Below are 27,725 nucleotides of genomic sequence, written 5' to 3' on the forward strand. Positions count from 1 at the left end.
AAACAAATGGGGTGTTACTGGAAATGGGAGATAGATTTTGGTTGAGGCAGGCAGGCACCTCCTTTTTCTATTTAGAGTATTGTATTCAAACAACCTATATAAGAATAACATTTCTCATCACCACACATACACACGATGGCATCGTGCTTCTGTGTCCTCGCTACATGTAGCACTCTCTGATTTTTCTTAATTCAGTTGAGTTTTTTTTTTTTTTCAAGTGTTCATCTTGATCCACTAAGTTTATTTCATGACCTATGAGATGGATCATAACCCAAATTCTGAAACAACCATCCTGAGAAATAAGTGGTGGTGGTGGTACCCTGCAGCCATTTTCCATAATTGGCAAAGATGATTCCTCCAATCAGCTCAAATATCTGTTGCCAAACTTGTTTATATACATTTGAAACATGTACATTTAGACAAATGGCAAGACTAAGGAAAACAGATAGCTGTTTTCACTTGGTAAATATAACTCAAATTGTCTTTTCAAATAAAAAGATATATTAAAAATCGTTCAGCTTTTAAAGTAGTTATCATATTCTTTTTATGTTTATGTAGTTAAAAGTGATTCCCTATCATTTTGAGGTCGAAAGGGTCACCTAATAGTTGGTGCAATGTTTTAAATAAACTGCTTCCATATATTATCTCATTTGATCTTCAAAATAGTAGACAAAAGATGCACACTCCTACAGGTAACATTAAAACTCCCACTTTCTGACCTCTAGTGATCCACAGTGTTCCAATGAGAAGCAAAGGGAAAATAATGTGATTTACTTGATACTCTTTTTATGCTCAAGTGTTAGCCATGGCTCCACTTCTTTAATCAGTTGCCAAACTTCCAAGTCATCTTTACCTTATCAAGATGTTAGCTGAAATCTGGCATTTAACAACAAAAAAAGAGTTTGTATTTCTTCAGGCTCAGTATTTGTACTCTTCAAAGACACAAATCGAGAAGCAGCCAGATTCAGTAATGATATTGAGCAAATATCATTTATAAAAACGTGTCAGAGTCCACCATCCCAGAAATAGCAGCATTTGATAACTTCACTTCTTTGTTTTCTAGGCACTGTTTGTACCACTGTTTTCTAGAGCTTAAATCTTTTTCCTCTCAATTTATATTCAATGCTTTTGCTAAAGGCATTTTTTAAGTCAGAGCATTTCCTCCAGAAAGTACCTGGCATTTGCTTGTTCAGCATGGATGTGGTCATTAATCCCCCAAATTTGATCCTCTAGAAAAATCTGGGCAGCAAGATAAAGTGTTCTGAGTTCTGCCAAGCTCATCAACTTCTAGAACTCTCTTTTGAGAGGACATGGTAGTGACTATGGCTCCCTTTACATATAACTTTTTGCAAATCTAAACATCTAACTACAAATAATTTGTTCCACAGTGATAGAAAAGTGTTGCTGTTACTCACTAGGGCAGTCTCCAGCATTATTCCACTGGTGTCCACATGAAAAGTTACCTTTAAATACACCTCAGTTTTATTTACTTGCCAATTTATAACATCCTTAGGAAAAGAGATTCTAGGATTAAGCAAAACAAGGGATGTTTTTAAGTACTGTAAATTTTTTTTTTTTTTTTTTTTTTTTTTTTTTTTTTGAGACAGAGTCTTCACTCTGTTGCCCAGGCTGGAGCGCAGCGGCGTAATCTCAACTCACTGCAAGCTCCGCCTCCTGGGTTCACGCCATTCTCCTGCCTCAGCCTCCCGAGTAGCTGGGACTACAGGCACCCGCCACCACGCCAGGCTAATTTCTTTGTATCTTCAGTAGAGACGGGGTTTCACCACATTAGCCAGGATGGTCTCAATTTCCTGACCTCGTGATCTGCCCGCCTCAGCCTCCCAAAGTGCTGGGATTACAGGCATGAGCCACCACACCTGGCTAATACTGTAACTTATTTTTCCTTCAGCAAACATTGAGTACCTTTATGTGTCCAGGCACTGTGAGGCCACTAAGGATTCAGAAATGAAACAATTCCTGCTCACAGATGATGGAAGAGTGACCTTACAAGACAAATGGTAGAAAGCAGCACACTCCATTTCATAAGAAATCAGAACACTTATAACACCAGTCTGGTATTTGGTATTCTGGAAGCTAGAACTTTTGAAATACGTACTAGGAAAGCTCTTCATACTGTGTCAGTCAGGATCACAGGGCTATAAATGTGTCTGCCTTTTGAAAAAAGGATATTTTACAATTTCCTTATCTGTGATTGTTTAATATTCATAATCAGTAGAGCTGGCAAGTATGTTGAAATGATACATACAGTGTTATATTTAGGGACAGGTAGTTACATATATAACACTATAATACAAAATTAACATCATCCTTCAATTTCCAGGTGAAGCTGTGTGACTTTGGATTTGCACGCATCATTGGTGAAAAGTCATTCAGGAGATCTGTGGTAGGAACTCCAGCATACTTAGCCCCTGAAGTCCTCCGGAGCAAAGGTTACAACCGTTCCCTAGATATGTGGTCAGTGGGAGTTATCATCTATGTGAGCCTCAGTGGCACATTTCCTTTTAATGAGGATGAAGATATAAATGACCAAATCCAAAATGCTGCATTTATGTACCCACCAAATCCATGGAGAGAAATTTCTGGTGAAGGTAAAAAAAAATAAGTTTTGGCTATGTGTTTGTTTTAAGCCTAAAAAATCTTTCTCATCCCAAATCAGTCTGTCTCTTGCAGCTTATCTTTTTCATAAATCTCCCATTCGTCTTCCAAATTCAACTAGTTACCAGTTTTTTGAGCACTCTTCTTTTTACACTTTTATCTGTGTCTTCTGTATAGTTCCCAGGCATAGCACTGACATAGGCCCCAGTGGCCTCATTGTCAAACCCCTAAAATATCTTTTTAACTGTCTTAACCTGTTAAACTCTTTTCTGGTCTTTCCCAGTCACTACTGCCAAATCTATCTTCAGGAAACATTACTTTCATTTATGGTGCTCCCAAACACTTCTCTTTAACCACCTTACAGGCATAGTTATCTGTGATATGGTCCATGCTTACCTTCTAGCCTCATCTCCCACTACTCCCTACACAAACCTAGTTGTTTACTCTTCTGAACTGTTTTCTGCAATTTGCTTAGGACTGTTTTTCCCTTGTCTACAATCCTTCCTGTTAAAATTCGAGGACCCCTTAATTTGTGGCTCATCTATAAAGTTCCCTGACTACTCCTCCTCTACACTGTAAAATTTACTTAGGCTAAAAAACATTTGGGCTTTTTTATTATCTTTTTTTATTTTTATTGAGACGGGGTCTCCCTCTGTCACCCAGGCTGAAGTGTGCACAAACACAGCTCACTGCAGCCTCGACTTCCTGGGCTCAAGTGATCCTCCCACCTCAGCCTCCTGACTAGGTGGGATGACGGGTACACACCATGGGCCACCCACACCTGGCTAATTTTTAAATTTTTTGTAGAGATTGGGTCCCACTATGTTGCCCAGGCTGGTGTCAAACTCTTGCACTCGATCTTCCCAACTTGACCTCCCAAAGTGCTGGGATTACAGGCATGAGCCACTGCACCCAGCCCCATTTTTTTCTTAAGTATTCATTCTTTTCATAATTGACTTTTCTAATCTTCAGAACAAGACTGTGAGCTCCTTGAATGAATACCTAGCTCTGGTTCCTTATACCTAGAATGAACTTTATATTCACCAGACACACTGCAGTTTGTTTTCCTGTCTCCTGTGGACCTCTGCTGGGAAGCTGCATACATCTTTTTCCTGCCTAGTGAAGGCTTTTGAATTTGCAACTCCTGGTTCTGTACCCGTCAAGAATAAGTTGGCTGGCCCTCTTTAGTCTACTGATACTGATAGGAAGGACAAGTACACTACTTAAAACATTATTTAACTGCCCCATAGAAGTTAATAGAACCAGTGCTGGGGAATACCCCCATCTGGATTTAACCAACCCATGTAATAGGTAGATCTTTTTTGTTTTTCCGAAAGTACTAGGCTTAATCATAGGATTAACTAATATTCCATTAAACTGGGAAAAGTTTAAGAAACAACATGTGAAGACAGTAGCAGGTTTGCTTGGTAATGAAGAAAGCTAATTGAAGAAGCTCATAAGACATGTTTTTTGATGTTAACCAATGTTATCTCAGACCTCCTGAGGCAGTGTGTTCTGTAGACCTCTTCTATCAGAATCACTTTGCTAGTTTGGTAGTATAGAGACAAGAGATAGAACTAGGATGGTACAAGTCTATTTGGTTCGTGTCTGGGTCTAGCCTTTTGTTATCAATATTTCAAATGTACCATTATATAGGGCTGTAGTTAGTATGTAGTTATTGGTTGCCTTGGTTTTGCAGTTGATCCATTCTCCAAATAAGTGAATAAAATATATATGCCAAGAACTCACCATGTACACTAAAATACCCTGAAACCTATTTGTTAAAAGTGTAAACTTTTGGTAGTTAAGTTACCACCTCAATCTGACCATATATAGAGGCAAGGCAGTGCTTTTCCAGACCAAGTCAGGGACTAGAGAGCAGCATTGGAGCAGGGTGGGGAGGATCAGAGAGTCTGTTTCATTCATCTTCAAATAATAATAGTTAATACTTAGCACTTAGGTGCTAAGCACTGTTCTAAGCCCTTAACATATGTCAGCAACTTCATGAGGAAACTAAGGCATAGTATAATTTAGTAACTGACCCAATATAACACAGCTAGTAGGTGGCAGAACCAGACTTCAGCCCAGGCAGTCAGGTTCCAGAGTGTACACTTTAACCTGTACTCTATACTGCCTTATAAAGGCAATGAAAATTTGACAGATACACTTAAATCAGTAAACATTTATGATTCATTTTACATGTTAGCTAAAAGTCCACGTCCTTGAGAAGCAAAAATTCCTCAACCCTGTATTTCTGTGGGTTGAACTGCCTTCTAGGCAGTCAGTTTGGGGTGCTCTATGCACCCAAATTCATATATCTTGTTTTGTCTTTTCCCTTAGCAATTGATCTGATAAACAATCTGCTTCAAGTGAAGATGAGAAAACGTTACAGTGTTGACAAATCTCTTAGTCATCCCTGGCTACAGGTAAAAAAAAATGTAATCTCTCTTTGGCAGTCCTCATTTGAGTAGTTCACTCTGATTTGTCCCACCTAATGAGACCACTCATTCTTGTCATCGGTAATGACAAGCAATTAAACTCCCATGAACTGAAAGCAATGACTTAGCCTTTCATAGACCTATGTGTTCATTTCACCTTTTTGTAAGATTAGTATGACATATTAATTTATCAAATTTATTGTAAATGTCCACTGAAGGATTTATTTTTGCATTGAACACATTTTTTTTAAATGCCATTTAAAATGTTTGGCTTAATTCTCCCCAGGTTACTTTATAGATTTATCAAAAGATACCCTCCAAACTTCAGAGTAAGGAGGGAAGCTTTAGAACTATTTTAAAGGGAGTGAGAGGTAGAATTAGCTTTAAAACAAATGTAATCTCGTCTACCAGTTACTAAATTATCCTAATAAGCGTCCAACCACTTTCCCCCACTTTGAGTAAGGTTTAGGCCTCACGTTGTATAGAACAAAATGTTTTAGTGATTATTATTAGCCACCTAAGAAGCCTGAAGCAAATTTTTTTAAATTTCAGAAATTAGTTACTTTCATTCATTGGAGACTCTGAGTTTGAAAAATTTCTTTAAATTGCTCATTTAAAATATCACAAGTAGACTTATGAGTAGCACCTGTCAATTAGTTGACTAGGGCACTAAACAAACAAAAAAAAAAAAACACAAAACAAAAACCAGGTTGACAGTATTTTGTTTCTTTTATGTTTCATCATTACAATTTCATTTTCTCCTAGGACTATCAGACTTGGCTTGACCTTAGAGAATTTGAAACTCGCATTGGAGAACGTTACATTACACATGAAAGTGATGATGCTCGCTGGGAAATACATGCATACACACATAACCTTGTATACCCAAAGCACTTCATTATGGCTCCTAATCCAGATGATATGGAAGAAGATCCTTAATGACTGAGCTAACTAAATAAGGAAGGATTTCATTTTATGGACTGATATTTTGCTGTGTAACTTGTTCTTTGTAGGTTGTCATCTGCAGTGATGCAAAGATATGAGGAAATATGATAAGGAATAAGTGACACCAGTACTGTAGTTCATAATAAGTAGGTACAGGCAGGAAACTGAGTAAGAAGAAGGCATAATGGAATCAAGGTGAAGCTTTTTATAAACTTTTTTAGCCTAAGCAATAACTGGTTTTGTATTTTTTCTTAATCCTTCACTTTAATACAATAGGCTCACTTAATTTGTCTTCCCTTTTCTGTTTATATATATATATATATATATATAATTTTTTTTTAAAGGAAAAACAAGTCAAGCTAGCATCCAGTTAACTATATAGCTTGGCTAAATTATACAAGACTTACAAGATTGATTACTCGACAGGCTTATATTTAAGAGATAACTGTGAGGTTACCATTATGTGATGTTACTATAAGGACTTTTAACATTGGTTTAACCAACCATAGAGGCATTGAAGGGTTTTTCTTAGATGCCTAGAAAAAGAGCACTGGGCTGTTTTACCTTTTTTTTTTTCAGGTCAATCAAGACTCCAAAATAGTGATTCCTAACCTTTTTGGAGTTGCTCTGCTTCTCTGAATATGTTCTATACAGCATAAGGATTGTCACCTTCTGTGTGTTGCAACAGCTTCTAAGATAATTAGGGACAAATGATGTTACAAAAGGAAGAGTACTGCTAGTCTAAGTGCTGAGTTGTATGTCTTTGCATAGCTCCACTCTGCTGCTAAATATGCGTGTTCTGACTGACACCATCTTGATGCCAGTACTGGATTCCAGCATTCAGCAGGTGCAGATCTCAGCTTTACACAATTTATCTTTACCTAGGGTTCAGTCAGTCTGCTTTTTAGCAGGGCCAGTGCAGGGTCAGTTAATGCTACAGTTACTGTATAGCAAACAGTATCCTTTTTTCTCCTTCCCCTAACCTATTGGGCTTTGCAGATATCTAGAGTGTTTTAAAATCAATTATTTTAAGCAGTTTGGGGGGATGGGTAGGAGTGGAGCATGAAACAGTTTATAAGGCTGGGGCTGTATTATCAGCACAGCAAATTAAAGAATGAAAGAAGTACTTCTTTTTACATTTCAGCTCCAGCAGCCAGCTATTTAAAAAATATTTTTAAATATCTTCCGCAAACAAAGTTTAAGATGTGGGACCATCTACTTTTAAGAAACAGTGGCTTATTTCTTCATTTCTCAGTAATCATTGTAAACTTTTTTTTTTTTCCTTCTCCACTCTAACGAGTAACAGAAGAAAACTTTTGCTGAGGTCTTGGACTCCACTACTTGTTAGTTATGTTGGCCTGGACAGATGGCAGGTCTGTCTGCAGTTCCTCAGTCTGTAAAATGAAGATTATCATTCTTGCCTCTCCCTTTGTCACAGTGTTGTCGTGAAGATCAGATATGTATGAATGTAGTCAAATAAACTAAAAACTAGGAAAGTGTTAACTATCATTGCCCACTGAATTTGAGGTAACAAAAAAAAAAAAAGAATGTTCTGGTACATGAACAGACTGAGAAGGCCTTTCGAGATCCCTGAAGCTAGTCTCCTGTCTAGACTAAAAATATCTTGAAAGAATAGTAGCAAACAGTATGCAGTACTCCTATGTTCTAAGCTCTTTTATGTTTTAGTTTACCCTCACAGCAGCCATAGTGTTAAGTCATTGTGAGCTCCATCTTAAAGATAAGAAAACTGAGGCAAGGGGAGGTTAACCTACTGCCAAATTTCAAACAGTTAGTAGTATTTGAGACCAGTAGTATGGCTCTAATCTTACCCTTAGCCCTCCCAACCATTATGCTGTACTATCTACCCATAAATACCTCCAGGAAACATTCCCCTCTTGGTAATTTGTCCTTCCATAGAAGCTTCAAAGATTAAACCAAATTAATTTTCAAAAAAAAAAAATTTTTTTTGTAGAAATGTTATTTTCCTTGTGATAGAGGATGACTTCCCAGTTTCACCAAAGTCTGTTTATATCAACACACACAAAATGGAATACTTCTGGGTCGCTAGGCAATCAATCTACTGTGGTTTTACTACGTAAGGTGAAAATTAACTGGAATGATGTTTGTTTGCTATACTTACATAATCAAACTTTACAAGCCATGAAATTAATTGCACTCTTTGTATTTGTTGTTAAATGCCTAAGAAGTTTTCTAAAAATTTTGTAAAGGCACTGTCAGAGAATCTGGAGTTGAATAATTACTCTAGATACTGTATAACCTGCATAACTTTTTGTCTTTAAGTCGTGTTTGTACAAGAAGTAATTGCTAGAAACATTTGATAATGTACAAAGTAGTCTATGACTGTTCAGTACATTTTTAATATTTTTTTGGTTACATCCAACTTTTTGTAAATATACTGGAAGCTTGATAATAAAACGTATTTCCTATCACCATACTTTTCCATGTGAAAACCTGAGCCTATTTCTAGTAGAAGTATCCAAAGAAAAGTTTTACCTGGTTGTGTTATTTTACCAGACCTTGGTAAAAGAACTATTTTGGAAACAGTATTTGTAAATGGAACTAATGCTATATTTAAAAACACTGATTTTTTTTAACCTGTCAAAAATAAAAAAAAAAGCTCATTTTATAATTTTATACTAAATTTGAGGTGATTATCTGGAGGTCTCATTTCTTGTAAAGTTTGAAGTATTGTAACTATAACTTTTTCAGAAACTACCACCAGATTATCCAACTGTTATACTACCAGAAGCCTTTAAAAAGTTAAAAACCTAATATCAAACTTTCTAGGTGTTAAGATATAAGGCATTGCCTGACTCTAGCCCCTTAATTATAAAAACTTTCTAACATATCTGAGAGGAGCCAACTATGGACGTTTTCATCTTTCAAAAATTCTCCCAACCAAGTCTTTGAAAAAAGAAAAACAAATACAGGAATATAGAATAAGAACAACTAGGAGTGGCCCGAGGCTGGGCAGCATCTGAAAAGCAAGGCCTCCGTCTTCCTTTACTTTAGTGCAGGGGTGTCTGATCTTTTAGGTCCTAGCCACATCAGAAGAACTGTCTTGCGCCACACATAAAATACACCAACACTAATGATAACTAATGAGCTTGAAAAAAAAAATTGCAAAAAAAAGCTTACAAATTTGTGTTGGGCCACATTCAAAGGCTACATGACACGGCCATGTAGTGTGGATAGAATGCTACTCCTGTTAAGCAGAAGCAGCAATAAAAAGCAACAGTTCATCACTCTGCCAGTGAACTTCTGATACAGTTAAGCCGTAAATTCAAGACATCAAGGGAAAGTATTCTTTCACTTGAATCTCCCTTGTAAATCTGTGTTGCTAATTAATAATTCTCTAACTCTGTGTTTCCAGTATTAACACACAGCTTCTAAAAACCAAAAAATGAAAACATAATACAGAACTAAAACCTGACATTTATCTGAAAATTATTCCTCCTAGGCAGTGTGTGTGTGTGTGTGTGTGTGTGTGTGTGTGTGTGTGTGTGTCTCTATCGCCCAGGCTAGAGTGCAACGGAGCAATCTCGCCTCACTGCAGCCTCCGCCTCCCGGGTTCAAGCAATTCTTCTGCCTCAGCCTCGTGAGTAGCTGGGATTACAGGCGCCCACCACCACACCAGGCTAATTTTTGTATTTTTAGTAGAGATGGGGTTTCACCATGTTGGCCAGGCTGGTCTCCAACTCATATTTGAACTACATGTCAAGATTTACTGTTTCTTACCGCGACCTTTATAATTTTAAAGAACATTCACAGATGTACAATGTAAAAAATTCAAATACCCAGCCACTCCCTGCCCCTCAAACTCGCTTCCAAATTGGGAAAATTGTGCATTCATTCCTTACTTTGTATGCAAGTACATATCACAGAAAACCAGTGTACACTAGTGTATTAGTTTCTATGAAATTACTTGTATTTATTTAGTTTTTCTCCTTCAACAAAAATGGAATCAACTACAAAAACTCTTGCATCCTACTTTTTTTCACTTACTAAATCTTAGAGTTTTCTATGTCAAAACATATTGCCCTAGCTCATTTTAAAAAGTAACACATTTTATCAGTTTTCTGTGAATAGCCATTTAGTCTATTTCCCATTTTTATTAAAACAATCAGTGCCCATGTTTACTTTTTTTTTTTTGAGAGGGAGTTTTGCTCTTGTTGCGCAGGCTGGAGCGCAGTGGCACGATCTCAGCGCAACGCAACCTCCACCTCCCAGGTTCAAGTGATTCTCCTGTCTCAGCCTCCTGAGTAGCTGGGATTACATGCCCGGCTAGTTTTGTATTTTTAGTAGAGACGGGGTTTCTCCATTTTGGTCAGGCTGGTCTTTAACTGCTGACCTCAGGTGATATGCCCACCTCAGCCTCCCAAAGTGCTGGGATTATAGGCATGAGCCACCGCGCCTGGCCGCATGTTTAGTTTTTAAAATAAAATAGAAATATGGCAACTAGCTTTATAAGTTAAAGGAAACTCAGTTTCACAATAACTTATTAGCTTGAGCACACATTTGCACCAAAGCCAGTCACAACCCTAAAAGTTCTATAATTTTGGTTGTATTATATATAACATGGACTGTTTGTTCTTGCTGTGAAAAGATAAAATACTTTGACTTTTGTTACCTTCAGTGTATGAAATATGTTTATTTTGATTTCTTGGGCCGACTGAACGGTAAAATGTCCAAGCTGAAATATCACTGCCAAGCAAGTTCACTAAACCCAGCTACAAGGGATGCAAAGGGTTTTGACTGACGTGCATTCCTCCGATGTCTTCCACCTTGAAGTCTCTGATGAGGTAGCAAGGCAAAAAAGTTAAATCTCTCTCCCATCTTCTTTGGATTCATTAACATATCATATCCTTGAAGTAACTGCTGCCTCACTGAAGGCTCATTTGATTTATCTAAAAGAACCTGAAAAGAAAAAAATTCTTAGCAAAAATAACCAGAAAACAGGATTCCTAGTTAATGCAGCAATACTAATGACTCAAATATTCCAATAAAGCAGCGCTCAAAATGTGACTTCTGATTACCTGCCTGAGAATCATAAAGTACTTATTAAAAATGTAGGTTGGTGTGAAACAAACCTAAGGGTTTGCATTTTTAACAAATATCCCCAGGGGGTTTGATCTACAGTAAGGTTTGGGTGTCCTCAGAAGAACAGTTAGAAAATTCATACCCATAAACGCAGTTTTCTTAACAAACAAAAACACTATTTGGAAGTCTTAATGCTACCTCACATGGAGACGCATAAAACTTACCAGACTAGTTACTAAATCCTATACTACCTGAAAAGACTGGAATACCAAGGATTGGCTAACTACAAGAGCATTAAGGCCAGGTGAACATACTATTTAAAGTAATTTTTGAAATACTATGAAAGTACTTAATAACAGTGAAATAAAATAAACCTTACCTTTAGCCGGACATCAATACCCATATTTTTCAAAAATGTGTGTTGTTTTATTGGGCCCAGAGAGGCTACTTTTCCCTGTGCCATTCTTCGCAAATAACTGAAGTCCACATCAGCTGTTAGATCTGCTGTTCCTGGGGCAATTAAGACATCATGAAGCTTGTGGCCACAAAACCCCTTGAACATAAAGAAATCAGATTTTTGCCCTTTTATGGTTATTAAGATTAAAGAAATGCTATCAAAGTTATTTAATATTTACATTAATGCTTGAGGTGACGGAATAGAGCTCTCATTAATTCTCTAGGCAGGGAACACCTAGGCACTGTTCTACAAAGTATATGCATCAACCATGCATCACAATCACCTGAGATACACTACAAACTACTACACAGGCATAAAAAAAATGAAATCACATCCTTTTCAGCAACGTAGACATAGCTGGAGGCCATTATCCTAAGTGAATTAATGCAGGGACAAAACCAAATACCACATGTACATCTCAGTAAGAGCTAAACACTGGGTACACGTGAACATACTTACGGGAACAAACACTGGTGACTACTAGAGGGGAGACAGGAGGAGGGGAACAAGGGCTGAAAATCTATCTACTGAGTACTATGCTTGCCACCTGGGTGACAGGCTCACTTGTACCCCAAACCTCAGAGTCAATGCAATATACCCATGTAACAAATAAAATCTGCCTCATGTACCCCTTAAATCTAAAATAAAAGTTGAAATTACTTAAAAAAAAAAATCACCTGAGAATATATTACTGCCTCTAACCAGACCTGGTTCAGTCAGAATCCGGGAGGTGAGGCTAGAGAATGAGTATTTTCAACAAACTCTGCAGGTTATTTTTAGATAGAATAAAGTTAGAAATTAAGAACCACAGACCTAGAAAATGACTAAGAGCATTTAGTTAAATGTTTTTCAATTAAAGTATATTGAATAGAATTGATCATATTCAAAGATCATAAAGGATGTTTAGGAACTGTAAAAGAATGCATCTGGAAAGGAAAAATGTTGAAAATATGATAGAAAAAGCTAGAACAATTACAGTAGGTAGTTCAAATCTGCAAAGAAGTACCAAAATTTTTCTTGAGTGAAGGGGAGTACAGATAGGTTTAAGAATGTGAAGAAAATCTTTCCATTTGTATTATTCAGCTGCTTATTTGGATTTATGTAAACGTAGGTTCTACAACTAAGGAAGAATGTACGAAATTCAGATCCTGTTAGAGGGCTGGACAGTACACTCAGTGTTAGCAGTAACAACTAGGGTTAAGGGGAATTACAATAACATGAATTAATGTTAACTATAAAATAATGTAATACAACAATACCAGGCACTGTGGAAATCAAAGCTCTTCAATGGGCTTCAGATCCAACACTGAAATTCTGATAAATCATGTTACTGAATTATACATACTCTCAAGGTATCTGTCTTTGTTCCCTCATGACCATAATCAGCAACCAGTGCAGCACCTCCAGTTAATGCAATGCGTTGAGAAAGTTCCTCAATGATAACACCAGCATCAGGACACACTTCAACATGATCCCTTGTTTCGTCATGCTGGTAAAGGGATCATTGCAAGAGTCAAAATGCATCATTCAAAAGAATTACTTCCTTAGGGTTTTTCAGGTTTTTCCTCAATGAGCATTTCTTAGTTTTAATAAAAATAAATTCTTGAGTATGTTCTCTACATTCAACTTTTCACCTGACTCCCTTTTTATTATACAAAACTCCTTAGTTCTTTGATGCTATCCACTTGATTTACAAAGACATTTTAATCTCTTTTATAAAAAGGCAAATGCCCTCCCAATCCCCCCAGATGGCCTAGAGCATTATCATTTTATTTAATGTAAAATTACTTTTATATCACAAATCATATAAACACATTCCTCTAGGTTGAAAGCATGGGAAAGGGATTTTTTTGTCTGCCTAGAACAGTGCCAGGCACATAACAGACAATGAAAATATTGTGCTGAAAGAACAAATGGTATAAATCCAATAACACAAAGCAGACCCTATTAGACAATTATATTATCATGCCCTCTGTTGTGCCAGAAAGTATCCCAATGATATGCCCTACATCAAGAAACGTTGGCTTGTAAACTAGTGCCAATGTATTGAAACCATTATTACCCCAAGATGTCCACTTTAAGGGGCCACAATAAGTGTGTACTAGCTTAAAAAGCGAAATCACACTAAGTATTAACACTTGTCAACCTGACTAGTATATATGAAATTTCACTACTTCCTGATCTGATTGAAAATGTGGTATTTCTTTCCCTTCATTATGAAAACATACATTAACTTTACTCCTTCCTAACACCTTATTATAGAAATGCAGTAATGACCTGCCCTGATGTCTGCCTATGGTAACAGGCATAGAGTCAGATGAAGTTAAATCTCAGCTCTTCCTATGCTTACTGGTAGACAAGTTACTTAAACTTTCTGAGTTGTTTTCTTCCTTATAGATATTGTAGGTTTGTTGTGAGGATTAAATATAATAAACCATTTAGCTAATAGTGCAATCAAATTACTGTGGCTTAACTATAAAAACCATGAAGTCAGCCTCATCAGGCATCAGTGGACACGCTGATCATGCTGACATTCTTACTATCTTAGGCTACTCTTCAAGATGACAGGTATTACCATTCATCTCATTCAAGTGAAAGAGAATATTCGCTCCCTCCCTTCCTAAGTGAATACTAATTAGGTCAAGAACTAAATGAACTCCCAGGGCCAGGAGGTTAGTTCTTGGTAGTTCTATGAATTTGTCATTCAGGTAAACTTAGGTTGCTATAATATGAAAAAATAGGTGTTCACAAGTGTTCAGTCTGACATTTAAATTTATACTTAACAAAGAAAACTTAATTCATAAATTTAAGTTTAAAAGCTCTTGTGCTTTTAAAACTGATAATTTCTGAGTAGGAAGTTCTCAGTTAAGGTCCAGAAAGTAGAAATCATCTTCCGAGCTGGAAAAAAAGGACTAAAAAAAAAGAGGCAATCTGAAGCCTGGACGTTCCTGAGAAGTACAGGGATTTTTTTGTACCTTTAAACAAGCCATGACAGACAGGCTCTTGCGATGATTCCTTGAGATCAACAGAAAGCAGTAGTAATTCTACCATTCTGGATGAATCAAATTGAGATCTGTGTGGAAGCATGGGATAAAAGCCATGCTGTAGCCCAAAGAAGGATAATAATAGAACCTACCTAATACAGTTGCTTTGAGAATTAAATGAGAAAACAGAGTAACACAAAGTACTCAACAAACGTCAGCTGTTATTGTTAATTTACTATGGTCTGTACTACATTGCTTTCACAGATGTAAACTCTTCCTGTGGACAATACCATTACCATTTGACATGAAACTGAGATAAGCAGTGAAAGTAAGAGACTTGGCTGAGTAAGCGGTTACTTACTTTCTCTTACTACATGACGTTAAGGTCACACACTTAAGAAATGACTTTAACCCATGCTCCTGCCTCTAGCTCCTGTGCACTTTCACTGTCAATAAAAAGCACCTCGTATGCTACTAGCAACTCTTCCTGTAAAGGAACTCTAAAACTCTAAAGTAGTAACTCAGAAAATAAGACTTTGAAGACTCTGTGAGTGCTACAAAAGAAACTTAAAAAAGCATATTCTTACTTGTATGAAGGCTTCTGCTGGGGTGGCAGAAGGTGCCAAAACAAACCTCAGTTTATCAGAAACCTGTGGATCAATGTCAACAAATACTTCTCGCCATCCCTGTGGTGTTTTCTAAACACAAAATAACACATAAAAACAAATTTGCAAGTTTGTTCTCTACATTGCTTCTACCAAAAATAGCTTTTTCTCCACTTACCATAAGTAACTAACATTTACAGAGCACTTACTATTTAAAATTACTTAAATTCACTACTTCATCGCCTTTGAACAATGAGTAGACCAATCGATGCAAAAGAAACAATAACAGAGATGATGCTGTGGAAGATAAAATCAGCAGCATGGAAAGTACCCAAAAAACAGAAATAGACTCAGGAGGAATAGCCAGAAGCTTTATTAACAAATTACTACAGGATCATGAGAGCTGCTCTTCTCCTTACAAATTACCAGTACATATACATTATCACCAAATCTTAAATCTCCTCACAGAAAGAATGAAGAAAAGTTTTGTTTATTTTTTTGAGACAAGGTCTCGCTTTGCTGCCCAAGCTGGAGTGCAGTGGTGCAATCTCAGCTCCTTGCAACCTCCGCCTCCTGGGTTCAAGCGATTCTCATGCCTCAGCCTCCCTAGTAGCTGGGAAGTACAGGCACATGCCACCAAGCCCAGATAATTTTTGTATTTTTAGTAGACACAAGGTTTCATCATGTTGGCCAGGCTGGTATTGAACTCCTGACCTCAAGTGATTCACCCACCTCGGCCTCCCAAAGTGCTGAGATTATATGTGTAAGCCACCATGCCTGGCCCAAAAAATTTTAATCTATAATTTTTTAAAATGTGCTAAGGTTGGCTGGGTGCAGTGGTGCACACCTGTAGTCCCAGCTCCTTGGGATGCTGAGGCAGGATGAACACTTGAGCCCTGGAGTTCAAGACCAGCCTGGGCAACATAGCAATACCCTATCTCTTTAAAAAAAAAAAAAAAAAATTTTTGCTTAAGTAAATCCTTCATTGCACCAGAGCCAGTTACCATCTTACCATTTTTCATTCCCTTACTTCTTCAAATCAGAAGAATTAAGAATTCTTAATAATTATCCCAGGAGAACTAACAATTCTCATTAATATTTCATTTTTTGCTTTTGAATTATGTGTACCAGAATTCCAAATAATAGTTAAAAATAATCTCAACAAGTAAAATTTGTATACTGAATAAACACCAAAAACATTGGCAACACAATGCCTTTTGTATTCAATTATAGACATGACTTTTTTCCCCCCTCAATACCTGAAATTTATGCACAGGAAGAACATCAAAAAATTCATGTGCAAGATAAAAGCTGTATCCTATTTAAAAAGAGGAAAACAATTAATGTTTCCACATTTTACAGGAATTAATTCTTTTGAACATTAACTGTAAAAAAGAAAATGCCTACTTCCTCCATAATCATCACTACCACAGAATTATCTACCTCTTCATGGAAAACTTACACTGCAGAACATATAAAAGAACAATTATTACTATTCTTATTTTATACATAAATGGGGTCAGAATATGGAAATACCTGAAATAGCAGTTAAATCTTTTATTCATCACAAGGCTTGAAAGAAATTAGAAGTCAGAGTCGTTAGCTGGAAGGGAATTTGATTTCATAAAATCGGGCTTCTCAGCCTGAGAAGGCTGAGGCAGGAATGGCTTGAGATCCCTTGCCCAAGATCGTACCCCCACTTTGGCTTTGAGTCAAGACTCAAACTAGTCAATACTAGTCAGTATTCCTGACTAGTACAGGGATTTTCCTGCACACCTTGCTTGTCTTTAGGCAAGTAAGGATTTTTTCAAAGACTCTATAACTGAACTAAACCCACCTACTAACACTGCTTCCATCAGCCCCGGCTGCCTCGGGCTGCTCCGTCATCGGTACGACCCTAGCTATAGGGAAATACTCCAAAGTACAATGGAGATTTACATTTTGTTTGGGATTTTACAAACCTCCATGAAATAAACTACTACTTAATGTCAGGCAACTTTATTTTCTATTACGATGCTCTTTTCTAGAGAAAAGTAGGCTACTCTCTATGGATAAGGGACTTGGCAGCAGTAACTCAATCTATTATATGGCTGTAAAAAGTTACAGTCCCATCAATACTGTGAGGGCTGTGATCAAAATTCTTTCATTAATCCACATAAAGGTAATTACCTTTTGGAACATCGTGCAGATCTCGGTACCAGGAAACTGGAATCCCAGACTTAGTGACACCTTTCATATACACTGGGGATCCAGCATTTCGCTCTAACGGGACCTTCTCTTCAGTCAGTGTCAATGCTTGAATCTCACTTAATTTTTGGCTTACCTCTACCAGATGTACTGAAATGTCACAATTTTTCAGCACAGATCCAAGTTGAGTGAACACCTAAATACCGAAAGAAGAAAAAAAAATACAATGTGTTAAGTAGGTTTTAAGTTTCCTAATCATTTACATCAATGATTTAATCATGTCACAATAGAAGTAATATTTCAGAGAGACGTGTTCCTTACCCAAGCCACTCTCCAGCAGTCTATAAGAATCATAACCTACTAGTTATTAAGCATAATCTAAGAAATGAACAATGCACAATTTGGTTTCCTAATGATAAATTATGATTAACAAATGAAAATAAAAGATTTGGCATCTGATAAAAACAATGATTCAGATTACGGAGTCTAAAAAAAGACCAAAGAAATAAAATGTAGATAGCCTTGATTTGATAATGTCTCTAGGTCTAGGAAATAATCTCATCTTTGAGATGATGAGAACTCTAACCTCAAAGAACCAAATCTGAATGGTACTGAAAACCTGACTGCTTAACTCGGGGGTCTGCCACATTTTCAATCTATATTTAGCTACACATTTTTTCGCTGTTGTAAACATGCAAGGGAAAAAGGAAAATACTAATATTTTACTAATCTTTTAAGGCTAAAAATTCAATAGCAAAAGCATAAAGTGTATCAACATTTTCATTTGAATTTAATTTTTACTGGTGATCTGCCTCCAATTAATACTTTTGAGATATGAATATGCACATTCAGACTGATAATATGAACAAGATGATTTTTCCAAATTTAGTTTTGAGATCGAAATACAAATGGAAAAACTTCCCAGGAGAAAAATTCCTTCAGAAGGTAACATCAAAAATAAAACAGGTCTGACACTTCTCTGGCTATTTGCTTTACAACCCTTTAAATTCTTTGGCTTTTTAGGAGTTCTTATGACTCAGTCTGGAAAAGCATCCTTCATACATTTTAAGGGCTCTGGAATTGACCTTTAAAGTACTTGAACAAGAAAATATGATTTGAGGTCCTTATTAAATATTTTATATTCAAATGACCTTGCTGAAAAACATAAAATAGAGCCCTGGAAATTTAAATTCGTGATTTTGTTTTCTTTCTTCACCCAAATAATCAAGATTCTTATTTGTCATATGTTTATATATTTTTTAAATCCTTCAATTTCTAATTTAAAGCAAAAACCATAAAGCATCAAGAAATTTAAATTTATATTATGTGTTGGTGTTTTTTGGGTTTTTTTTTTGAGACAGGGTCTCACTTTGTCACTCAGAGGCATAATCACAGCTCACTGCAGCCTCAACCTCCTGGGCTCAAGCAATCCTCCCACCTCAGCCCCCCAACTAGCTTCGACCACAGACCCATGCCACCACGCCTGGGTAATTTTTGTATTTTTTGTAGAGATGGAGTTTCACCATGTTGCCCAAGCTGATCTTGAACTTTGGGAGCCTTGGACTCCCAAAGTGCTGGGATTATAGGCATGGGCCACCGCACCCAGCCATGTTTGTTTTTTACATTGAGTTGCCAGGTACATATAAAATAAACTCAAAAAGACTAATGAGTTCCAAAATACTAAAAACTACAGAAGTTTAATAAATACTATTACTTATCAGGTACTATAAACAACTGTCCTCCTTTTTAGTGTTTTCATAAAATAGTACATAGACTGATAGAAAGAATGATACGAGAGAGTATCTACCATCTGGTTAAAGAAATGGGACATGACCTCATCTCCAATGCCCCTGTGGACTCCCTCTACCCTTGGAAGTCGCCACCATTCTGAATCTTGAGTTAATAATACCCTGACTTTTCTTTATAAATGTTACTAAATATATTTTTATCACCAAATATATATTGTTTAATGTTGACTATTTTTTGGATTTTATATAAATACAATCATATGATATGAACTCTTTTGCAAACTGCTACTTTCACACATCTTGTTTCATGTTGAATACTGTTATATTCCACTGTGATTTCACGCATTCTTGCAGTACTTCGTATTCCACTGTATGACTATACCACAATTAACTGATTCATTTACCCACCTGATAGGCATTTGTGTTGTTTGTTTTCCGCTATTTTATACAATGCTGCTATCTTCTTGTATGTGTCTCCTGGTACACATATACACAGTTTCTCTAGGGTGTATCACTAGCAGTAAAATTGCTGGGTCATACAATATAAGAAACTTTGATGTTAATAGATAATGGCCAATAGCTTCTCAAAATTGTTGTACAAGGCTGGGTATGGTGGCTCATGCCTGTAATCCCAGCACTCTGGGAGGCCAAGGCAGGTGGACCACTTGAGGCCAAGAGTTCAAGATCAGCCTGGCCAGCATGGTAAAACCCCTTCTCTACTAAAAATAAAAAAATTAGCCGGGCATGGTGATCCATGCCTATTATCCCAGCTATTCAGGAGGCTGAGGCACAAGAATCGCTTGAACCTAGGAGGCAGAGGTTGCAGTGAGCCAAGATCGTACCACTGCACTCTAGCCTGAGAGACAAAGCGAGACTCTGTCTCAAAAAAAGAAAAAAAAAAAAAAAACCAAAAGAAAAAAGGATGTACTAAATTATACTCTTACAAGCAGTATATGAGAGTTTCCATTGTTCCACATATCCACATCTTCACCAATACTTGCTGTTGACAGACTTGTAGCTTTTTTTTCTAATCTGGCGAGGGTTACAGTAGTATCTCACTGTGATTTTAATTTTCATCTCCCTGACTACCAATAAGACTAATCTTTTTTTTTTTTTTGCTTTTTTAGCCGTTTGTATTTTCCTCTTTTATGAATAGACTTGTTCACATCTTTGGCCTGATTTTTCTCAAGTTATCTGTCTTCTTACTGACTTAAAGGAGTTATTTAAATAATTCTAACTACTAGTTCTCTGTTGGTTACGTGTTACAAATAACTTCTCCCACTCTGTGGCTTGTCTAATCACTCTTAATGGGGTCTTTGAAGAACAAAAAGCTACTAGTTTATTTGTGGAGCAAGAAGTTTTTAATTTTAATGTAAGAAATGAAATTATTAATCTTTTGCTTTATGCCTTCTGCTTTTTTTTTTTTAATATAAAAAGAGACGAGGTCTTGCTTTGTTGGCCAGGTTGGTCTTGAACTCTTGGCCTCAAGCAATCCTCCCACCTTGGCCTCCCAAAGTGCTAGGATTACAGGCATGAGCCACTTTGCCCAGCCTAAACTTTTTTTTTTTTTTTTTTGAGATGGAGTCTCGCTCTGTCACCAGGCTGGAATGCAATGGCGCAATCTCAGCTCACTGCAACCTCTGCCTCCTGGGTTCAAGCGATTCTCCTGCCTCAGCCTCCTGAGTAGCAGGATTACAGATGTGCGCCACCATGCCCGGCTAATTTTTGTATTTTTACTAGAGGCAGGGTTTCACTATGTTGGTCAGGCTGGTCTCAAACTCCTGACCTCGTGATCCGCCCACCCTGGCCTCTCAAAGTGATAGGATTGAGCCACCACGCCTGGCCTAAACTTTTTATAAAATTAAAAACTTTCCTTCCTGAGAAAACAAATACACTCTCCCATAATGTCTTCTAAATGTTTCCTATTTTTAGCTTTCATATTCTCCCCCCTCTTCCATTTTTTAAGCTTACAGACAACAGTAAGTAATGACTGATTACATTATTCTGACATTATATTTTAGCTGAGAAATATGAAATTAAGGAACTGAAAACCAATGAAATCAACACGGTTTGCACACTCAGAAGTACTAAAATTCACTTACATGAGACTAAAAGACATTCTTTTATTACCTACCCTCAAAATATCTCCCACGAGGGTTCCCCTACCTGGGCCCAGTTCCACCAGCTGGAAAGCTGTGCTTTTTCCAGTGGCCATCCATTCACTAATGAACCAAATCCCTAGTAGCTGTGAAAAGGGAAAAAAAAAAAACACATATTAAAGTATTATAAAGTATAAAAGTATACCACAATATAAAATTCCACATAAATATGCACTACATGCCAAAAAGCATAATGTGTATAGCCATATGTATGTTATTTAATACATATGTACATGTACACATAGGAACTTCCTGGGACTATATCATAACATACACCATTTAGGAAGATTAATAGGAAAAAATAAGGCAGCCTCTGCTATAAAAGGTCCCATGACATAGATAAGAGGATATCACTAGCAGAAAGGTATTAGTATTTGAAAACAAATAAACAGATGAAATCTGATTATGCCATTTCTTCATATTTCTATGATTTCAACAATTACATGACTCTTATAACAACTAATGTTTTTCAATACCCACATTCTACTTCCTCTTATACACTATTTCCAATTTCTAAATTCATAGAAGGTACTTAGTGGAAATGAACTAGAATTCTGTTTATTAAAGGAAGACTTGGCTGGGCATGGTGGCTCATGCCTGTAATCCCAGCACTTTGGGAGGCTGAGACGGGTGGACCACCTGAGGTCGGGAGTTCAAGACCAGCCTGACCAACATGGAGAAACTCTGTCTCTACTAAAAATACAAAATTAGCCAGGAGTGGTGGCACATGCCTGTAATCCCAGCTACTCGGGAGGCTGAGGCAGGAGAATCGCTTGAACCCGGGAAGCGGAGGTTGCGGTGAGCCGAGATTGCGCCACTGCACTCCAGCCTGGGCAATAAGAGCAAAACCCTGGCTCAAAAAATAGATAAGTAAAAGAAGACTCTTACTGTTAACTATGGCTAAAATCATGACTGGGAGCTTTAGAGCTTATCTTAATTCCACTAATTCTTCAACGCTCTTTATCTTTTCCCTCTTCCTTCCTGGGCACTCTACCACTCTACCTCTTTTGTCTCTCTTCCTTCTTCCATTCCTTTTTTTTTTGTTTTTTTTTTTAGACGGAGTTTTGCTCAGTCACCCAGGCTGGAGTGCAGTGGCTCGATCTGGGCTCACTGCAAGCTCCGTCTCCCGAGTTCACACCATGCTCCTGCCTCAGCCTCCCAAGTAGCTGGGACTACAGGTGCCCGCCACCAGGCCCGGCTAATTTTTTGTATTTTTTTTTTAGTACAGACTGGGTTTCACCGTGTTAGCCAGGATGGTCTTGATCTCCTGACCTCGTGATCCAGCCGCCTCGGCCTCCCAAAGTGCTGGGATTACAGGCGTGAGCCACTGCGCCCAGCCCCTTCTTCCATTCTCTTATTTCATCTGATTCTCCTTTTTCTGTCCTCTTTATGACCCCCTCCTTTCCTTCTCTTTCTCTTTGTCCCTCTTATCTCTCCATTTCCCTTCCTACAGTGGAGTATAAACTTTTCAAATATTCTCTCTACCATTTTACTCCCCTCCACGGCCTCTCTATTCCCTCAGTACATAAACTACTATAAAGTTAAAACTTTTGATGAATCACAAAAAAAGCTGTAGAACACTACTACAGAATAATACAATTTGATCTGCTCTCAAATGTTTATATTAGCTTCATTCATACTTTACATTGGATATTACCTCCCCAAAGATTTGACTTATTTCAGGTGAAGTAATGAAATCTCCTTTTTCACCTAGCATGTCACGGTACACATAATAACCCTGAGTAAAAAGAGGAAATGGAGAAACAAAATTAATTTTCAAATAAGCCTTTTTAAAATACCCCTCCAAAATCTTAAATAATGTAAAAATGAAATAATTATTTAGTAAGAAAGTTCTCTCCTCTAAATAAGCAAGGGGAGTCAGGCGCAGTGGCTCATGCCTGTAATCCCAGCACTTTGGGAGGCCGAGACGGGCGGATCACGAGGTCAGGAGATTCAGACCATCCTGGCTAACATGGTGAAACCCCGTCTCTACTAAAAACAATACAAAAAAATTAGCCAGGCGTGGTGGAGGGTGCCTGTAGTCCCAGCTACTTGGGAGGCTGAGGCAGGAGAATGGTGTGAACCCGGGAGGCAGAGCTTGCAGTGAGCCGAGATCGCGCCACTGCACTCCAGCCTGGGTGACAGAGTGAGACTCCGTCTCAAAAAATAACGTAACGTAACGTAACGTAACATAAATAAAATAAAATAAAATAAGCAAGGGAAACATGGTATCTTTACCCAAATTTTACAAAGTAACAGTCATTTTACAAAACTGGTAGAAAAACAATTACAACTTGACCCTAAAGGCAGAAGTCATGTAACATCCATCTCTGCACGCCAGACCCTTCTTCCCCTCCCAGCTCCCACACCCAACACAGCAAGACCCTGCCTACTCCTCCAGCCTCCTCTCCAAATTCTAACACTTTCTGTCTCACATATGGGCCCTGCCTGCTGGTGATGTACTGTTTCTTGATCTGGGTGCTGGTTACATGGGAGCATTTGCTTTGTGAAAATTCATTGAGCTGTAAACTTGTGATTTATGAACTTTTCTATATGAATGTTCTATCTCCGGAAAAAGGCTTCTTTGTTTTCTTTCTTATTAGCCTTGCTTGTCCAGACATCCATGCCACTGCAAATCCTCACCCTTCTCCCTTTTCAACCCTCCCTGGCAGTCTTATACTCATCGTCAGAATCTGCTCAAATGCCACCTAGCTGACCTCCTCCAGCCCTCCAACCTAAGGCCAAATCCAGTGCCACCTTTTCTGAGCTTGTTTGTCTATGTTCTTCACCACAAAGTATAGTTGTTTGCAGAAGATTATGCCTTATTTATCTTCATATCCCAAGTTTTAGCACGATGCCTAACCTTCAAGAAACACTCAAGAATTGTGTTAAAAATGTCTTATGCTTCTCAAGCTTCTATTCTACCACCTTACTACAGGTGACATGGGCCCCAGTCTCACTCCGGAATTAAAGAATGTTCTAAAATACAACTTCCTCAGCTTCCCATCCCCACCTGGCCTCTAACCTAATCTGGGGACTCCAAGAATGAAATGCCTTCCCCTTCTCCTCTTATTCAAACCTAATCCCTCCGCCTGTGCTCTGGACTGCCATTCCTCATACAACTCCCCTGGGTCCTTTTAGCCGTCCCCCTCTCTCTTCCAGCTTCAACTTTCCCCCTTCAGCATTCAAAATAAATCAAGTCACTCTCATTTTTAAAAACATTTTTTCAATCCACACCACATCTCTCCTTCTAGGCTTTCTAGTTCCATTCATAAGGAAACATTATAGGGGTACTTACGCTTTTTTGTGTTATGAACCACTGTGGTAGTCCAGTGACGTCTATAGACCCCTTCACAGAGTGTTTTTAAATGCACAGAACCACAAAGAAATAACTGAAAAATGTGTATCAAATGTTTTAAAAAATGTGATATATACACTTCTTTACTAGTGTATTAAAAAAATACAACCAGGCCAGGCACAGTGGCTCATACCTGTAATCCCAGCACTTTGGGAGGCTGAGACAGGCGGATCATATGAGGCCAGGAGTTTAAGACCAGCCTGGCCAACAAGGCAAAACCCTATCTCCATTGAAAATACAAAAAACCTAGCCAGACATGGAAGCATACACCTGTAATCCCAGCTACTCGGGAGGCTGAGGCACAAAAATCCTTTGAACCTGGGAGGTGGAGGTTGCAGTGAGCCAAGATTGCACTACTGCACTCCAGCCTGGGTGACAGAATGAGACTCTGTCTCAAAAAGCAAACAAACAAAAAAGCCCATAATCAAGCCAAAGACCCAATAATTAACAACATTTTGAAGTAAGGATGAGCACGATGAAATTCTGAGATGCATGTGATCACTGTAGTGTGATAAGGAAATACCAGTGATTTCCACAGATGACAAAGTCACAAGTATTGCTGATGCTACTGGTTGCTGCGTACGTTCATAATTGAAGAAATGCTAAATTTCAGTGGAAAGTTAGTGAAAATAAAGGTATAATATTTTTTCCATCCAGCTTCATGAAACCCCTGATTTCTATTAAAGGGTCCCTAGGTTAAGAACCTCTAAATTATTTAGAGGTACCCCTACTCTCAATGCTGGGAAAACTTCCTCTCTCAGTATGTCTTCCCTGGTTCCTTGGCTTTAAATATGACCTATATGCTGATGACGAGCAAATGTATATATGCCTGCCCAGTCTTTCTTCTGAACACCAGGCTCTTTTTTTTTTTTTTTTTTTGAGACACAGTCTCACTCTGTTGCCCAGGCTGGAGTGCAATGACGAAATCTCGGCTCACTGCAACCTCTGCGTCCCGGGTTCAAGCAATTCTCCTGCCTCCTGACTAGCTGTGATTACAGGCACAAGCCACCATGCCCGGCTAATTTTTGTATTTTTAGTAGAGACGGGGTTTCACCATGTTGGTCAGGCTGGTCTCAAACTCCTGACCTCGTGATCCACCCACCTTGGCCTCCCAAAGTGCTAGGATTACAGGCGTGAGCCACCACGTCCAGCCCTGAACGCCAGACTCTTATAGCGAATTGCCTACTTTCTATCTCCACCTGCATGTCACTGCTAACAAAATATGTATAAAATGCAGCTCCTGGTGTAGGTCCTCTCCCCAGTACTCCTCCAAACCTGGTCCTGTCTGTCTTAATCTCAATAAAAGCTACCATCATCACCCAACTGCTCAAGCTAAAACTACGAATCAGCCTTGATTCCTCCGTTCCAACACTCAATCCATCGGCAAATCTGTCAGTCCTTTTCTAAACCACCCTCTTCTATTTCTAGAACCCACCACACTAGTCTAAGCCACCTATCTTGCAGCCCTGCCCACTGGCATTGAAAGAAAGATACCGGCCTTGGGTAAACCTCGACACTTGAGTCACACCACCATATCCAACACCAATGGCCAAACCAACCCCAGAATTCCACAGAGGTCATATTTCAACCCAGCAAAAGATGAAATATTCTAAAATAAAGGACTATACGCTTTCACCAAATGGCTCTGTAGAACAGACAAGGAAATGTGGGTCAGAAAGCGGTGATTGTGCCTAATCCTAGAACAGTGAAGACCCAGACTGCATTCTCAACTGCACATGTGAGAAAACCCACGTCTCCCATGCCAGCTGAAGCTATTCCAACACAGACGACTTTCCAGGCAGTAATTCCTATTTCCAGTTGCCTGTTGGAGATTTCCACCTAAGAGTCCCACACACTTCAAATTCATATACCAGCCTGAACTCTCCACCCTTCCTCCTCCTGCATTCCTTCTCCCAGAGCAATGAATCCACACCACCTACCATCAGACAAGTAGGAAAGTCATCCTTACCGCATCATAAATCCAATCAGCTACACTCTGTCTCCTAAACACCCTTGGACCGTGTCCTCTCCTCTTCATTGGCACTGCCTCTAACGTGAGCCAGCCCTGACCAACTGACAAATTATCTGTCCCCAGGTCCTCAGAAATGGCTCTTCCCCTGGGAGGCACCCCCACTGCCTGGGCTGAGGACCTTCGGGCTTCTCCCTCCTGGCTTGCACCTTGCAAATCGGCTTGAGAGGGCCTAGTCCTCGGGCTACCCCACCCATACCTTGGCTGGATTAGTCAACACCTCCTTCATGTACTCGGCCACAGTGATGGGACCAGTAGACTTTATTTTGTAAATAAGATGTCGCAGCATCGGCGTCACCGGGTTTTCTGCAGGCTCATTCCCGGAGCTGAAGTATTTCCCTCTCCAAATAGAAGGAATGGCTGCGAAAAATACGAATTAAACAGACCCCATAATAAATCTGAACATTCACGAGCGCAAGCCGCCTGGGCGTTTTCAAAACAGCTTCGTGAACCCTTAACCTCGCCCCACCGCAGACCGCAGGCTACTGTGCTTAGTACGCCCGCGGGGCGCAGAGACAGCACCCACTTGCCCACGACTACGCAGCCCTATTGCGTTTGTACCGGACCCATTTCCATCCCAGGGCACCTTCAAGGTGGAAGTGAGCCCCCGAGCCCTTGATCCCCCGGTACCCTCAACTGAAGAGCTGAGGAAGGCGCCCCACGCGGTTTCCACGGCAACCAGGCTTCGAGGGGACTGAAGCTTACCTGCGCGCGCCACGGCACACAACGGCCCCAAACCTGACCTCACCAGTACACTCATGCTGAACTTCGCAAGCTAGCTCGCTCCGCCAGGAGCTGGGGCTTAGGCCATTTCCGGGAGAAGACACGCCCCGACAGGAATTACGCCACGAGCAGAGCGGAAATAGGCTGAGTTTCACGCGCGTATGCTCTGCCAGCCATGGCGGCAGCCAAGGAGCTTTTGGAGTTCCATGCCAAGCGGCCTTGGCGTCCGGAGGAGGCAGTAGAAGATCCGGACGAGGATGATACTAGTGAAGCCGAGAATGGGTTCTCCCTGGAGGAAGTGTTACGGCTCGGAGGCACCAAGGTAACGGCAGCGGGCGCAGGGGAAAGGGATCAGGCGTGGAGAGTCCCGAATGTGGCTAGGCTGACTGCCCCGCGGCTTCCGCGCTGCGTAGAG

General features: G+C 39.1%; 3 protein-coding genes across 6 annotated transcripts in view; 2 read left to right on the forward strand and 1 right to left on the reverse strand.

Moving 5' to 3' along the window:
- PRKD3 (protein kinase D3) overlaps nucleotides 1-8,661 on the forward strand; it is a 74,194-nt gene extending 65,533 nt beyond the window's left edge. The window contains exons 18-20 of the mRNA XM_030800563.1: nucleotides 2,342-2,609; nucleotides 4,957-5,042; nucleotides 5,820-8,661. Of these exons, the coding sequence (XP_030656423.1) occupies nucleotides 2,342-2,609; nucleotides 4,957-5,042; nucleotides 5,820-5,993 (528 nt within the window). The 3' untranslated portion in view covers nucleotides 5,994-8,661. The remainder of the gene's footprint in view (nucleotides 1-2,341; nucleotides 2,610-4,956; nucleotides 5,043-5,819) is intronic.
- Nucleotides 8,662-9,926: 1,265 nt separating this feature from the next.
- On the reverse strand, nucleotides 9,927-27,431 carry NDUFAF7 (NADH:ubiquinone oxidoreductase complex assembly factor 7). 4 transcript variants are annotated; one of them, XM_003262736.1, is made up of 10 exons: nucleotides 27,293-27,431; nucleotides 26,787-26,947; nucleotides 22,858-22,938; nucleotides 21,176-21,286; nucleotides 17,276-17,489; nucleotides 16,366-16,424; nucleotides 15,089-15,199; nucleotides 12,863-13,006; nucleotides 11,440-11,613; nucleotides 9,930-10,937 (listed from the first exon to the last, which is right to left on the reverse strand). In XM_003262736.1, the coding sequence occupies exons 1-10, from the start codon at nucleotides 27,345-27,347 to the stop codon at nucleotides 10,722-10,724; spliced, it is 1,326 nt and encodes a 441-aa protein (XP_003262784.1). In that variant the 5' UTR covers nucleotides 27,348-27,431; the 3' UTR covers nucleotides 9,930-10,721. The 4 variants fall into 4 exon arrangements, with proteins under 4 accessions (XP_004091527.1, XP_003262784.1, XP_003262785.1 ...); XM_004091479.2 differs by lacking the exon at nucleotides 16,366-16,424 and having other exon boundaries at nucleotides 9,927-10,937; nucleotides 17,430-17,489; XM_004091480.2 differs by lacking the exon at nucleotides 22,858-22,938 and having other exon boundaries at nucleotides 10,642-10,937; nucleotides 27,293-27,415.
- Nucleotides 27,340-27,725, forward strand: part of CEBPZ (CCAAT enhancer binding protein zeta) — a 29,007-nt gene continuing 28,621 nt past the window's right edge. Inside the window, exon 1 of the mRNA XM_030800564.1 lies at nucleotides 27,340-27,632. Coding sequence (XP_030656424.1) covers nucleotides 27,486-27,632 — 147 coding nt within the window. The 5' untranslated portion in view covers nucleotides 27,340-27,485. The remainder of the gene's footprint in view (nucleotides 27,633-27,725) is intronic.

The sequence above is a fragment of the Nomascus leucogenys genome, chromosome 19, assembly GCF_006542625.1.
Source record: "Nomascus leucogenys isolate Asia chromosome 19, Asia_NLE_v1, whole genome shotgun sequence".
Taxonomy (NCBI): Eukaryota; Metazoa; Chordata; class Mammalia; order Primates; family Hylobatidae; genus Nomascus; species Nomascus leucogenys.

Bases quoted from the DNA above. Each gene is read 5' to 3' on its own strand.
- NDUFAF7 (XM_003262736.1), bottom strand. From the start codon at position 27,347: ATGAGTGTACTGGTGAGGTCAGGTTTGGGGCCGTTGTGTGCCGTGGCG. The intron at 16,425-17,275 runs GTAATTACCTTT...CTTTTTAAATAG, and splicing joins TCTGCACGATGTTCCAAAAG to GATACAGCTTTTATCTTGCA. The intron at 10,938-11,439 runs GTAAGGTTTATT...TTTTCTTTTCAG, and splicing joins GTATTGATGTCCGGCTAAAG to GTTCTTTTAGATAAATCAAA.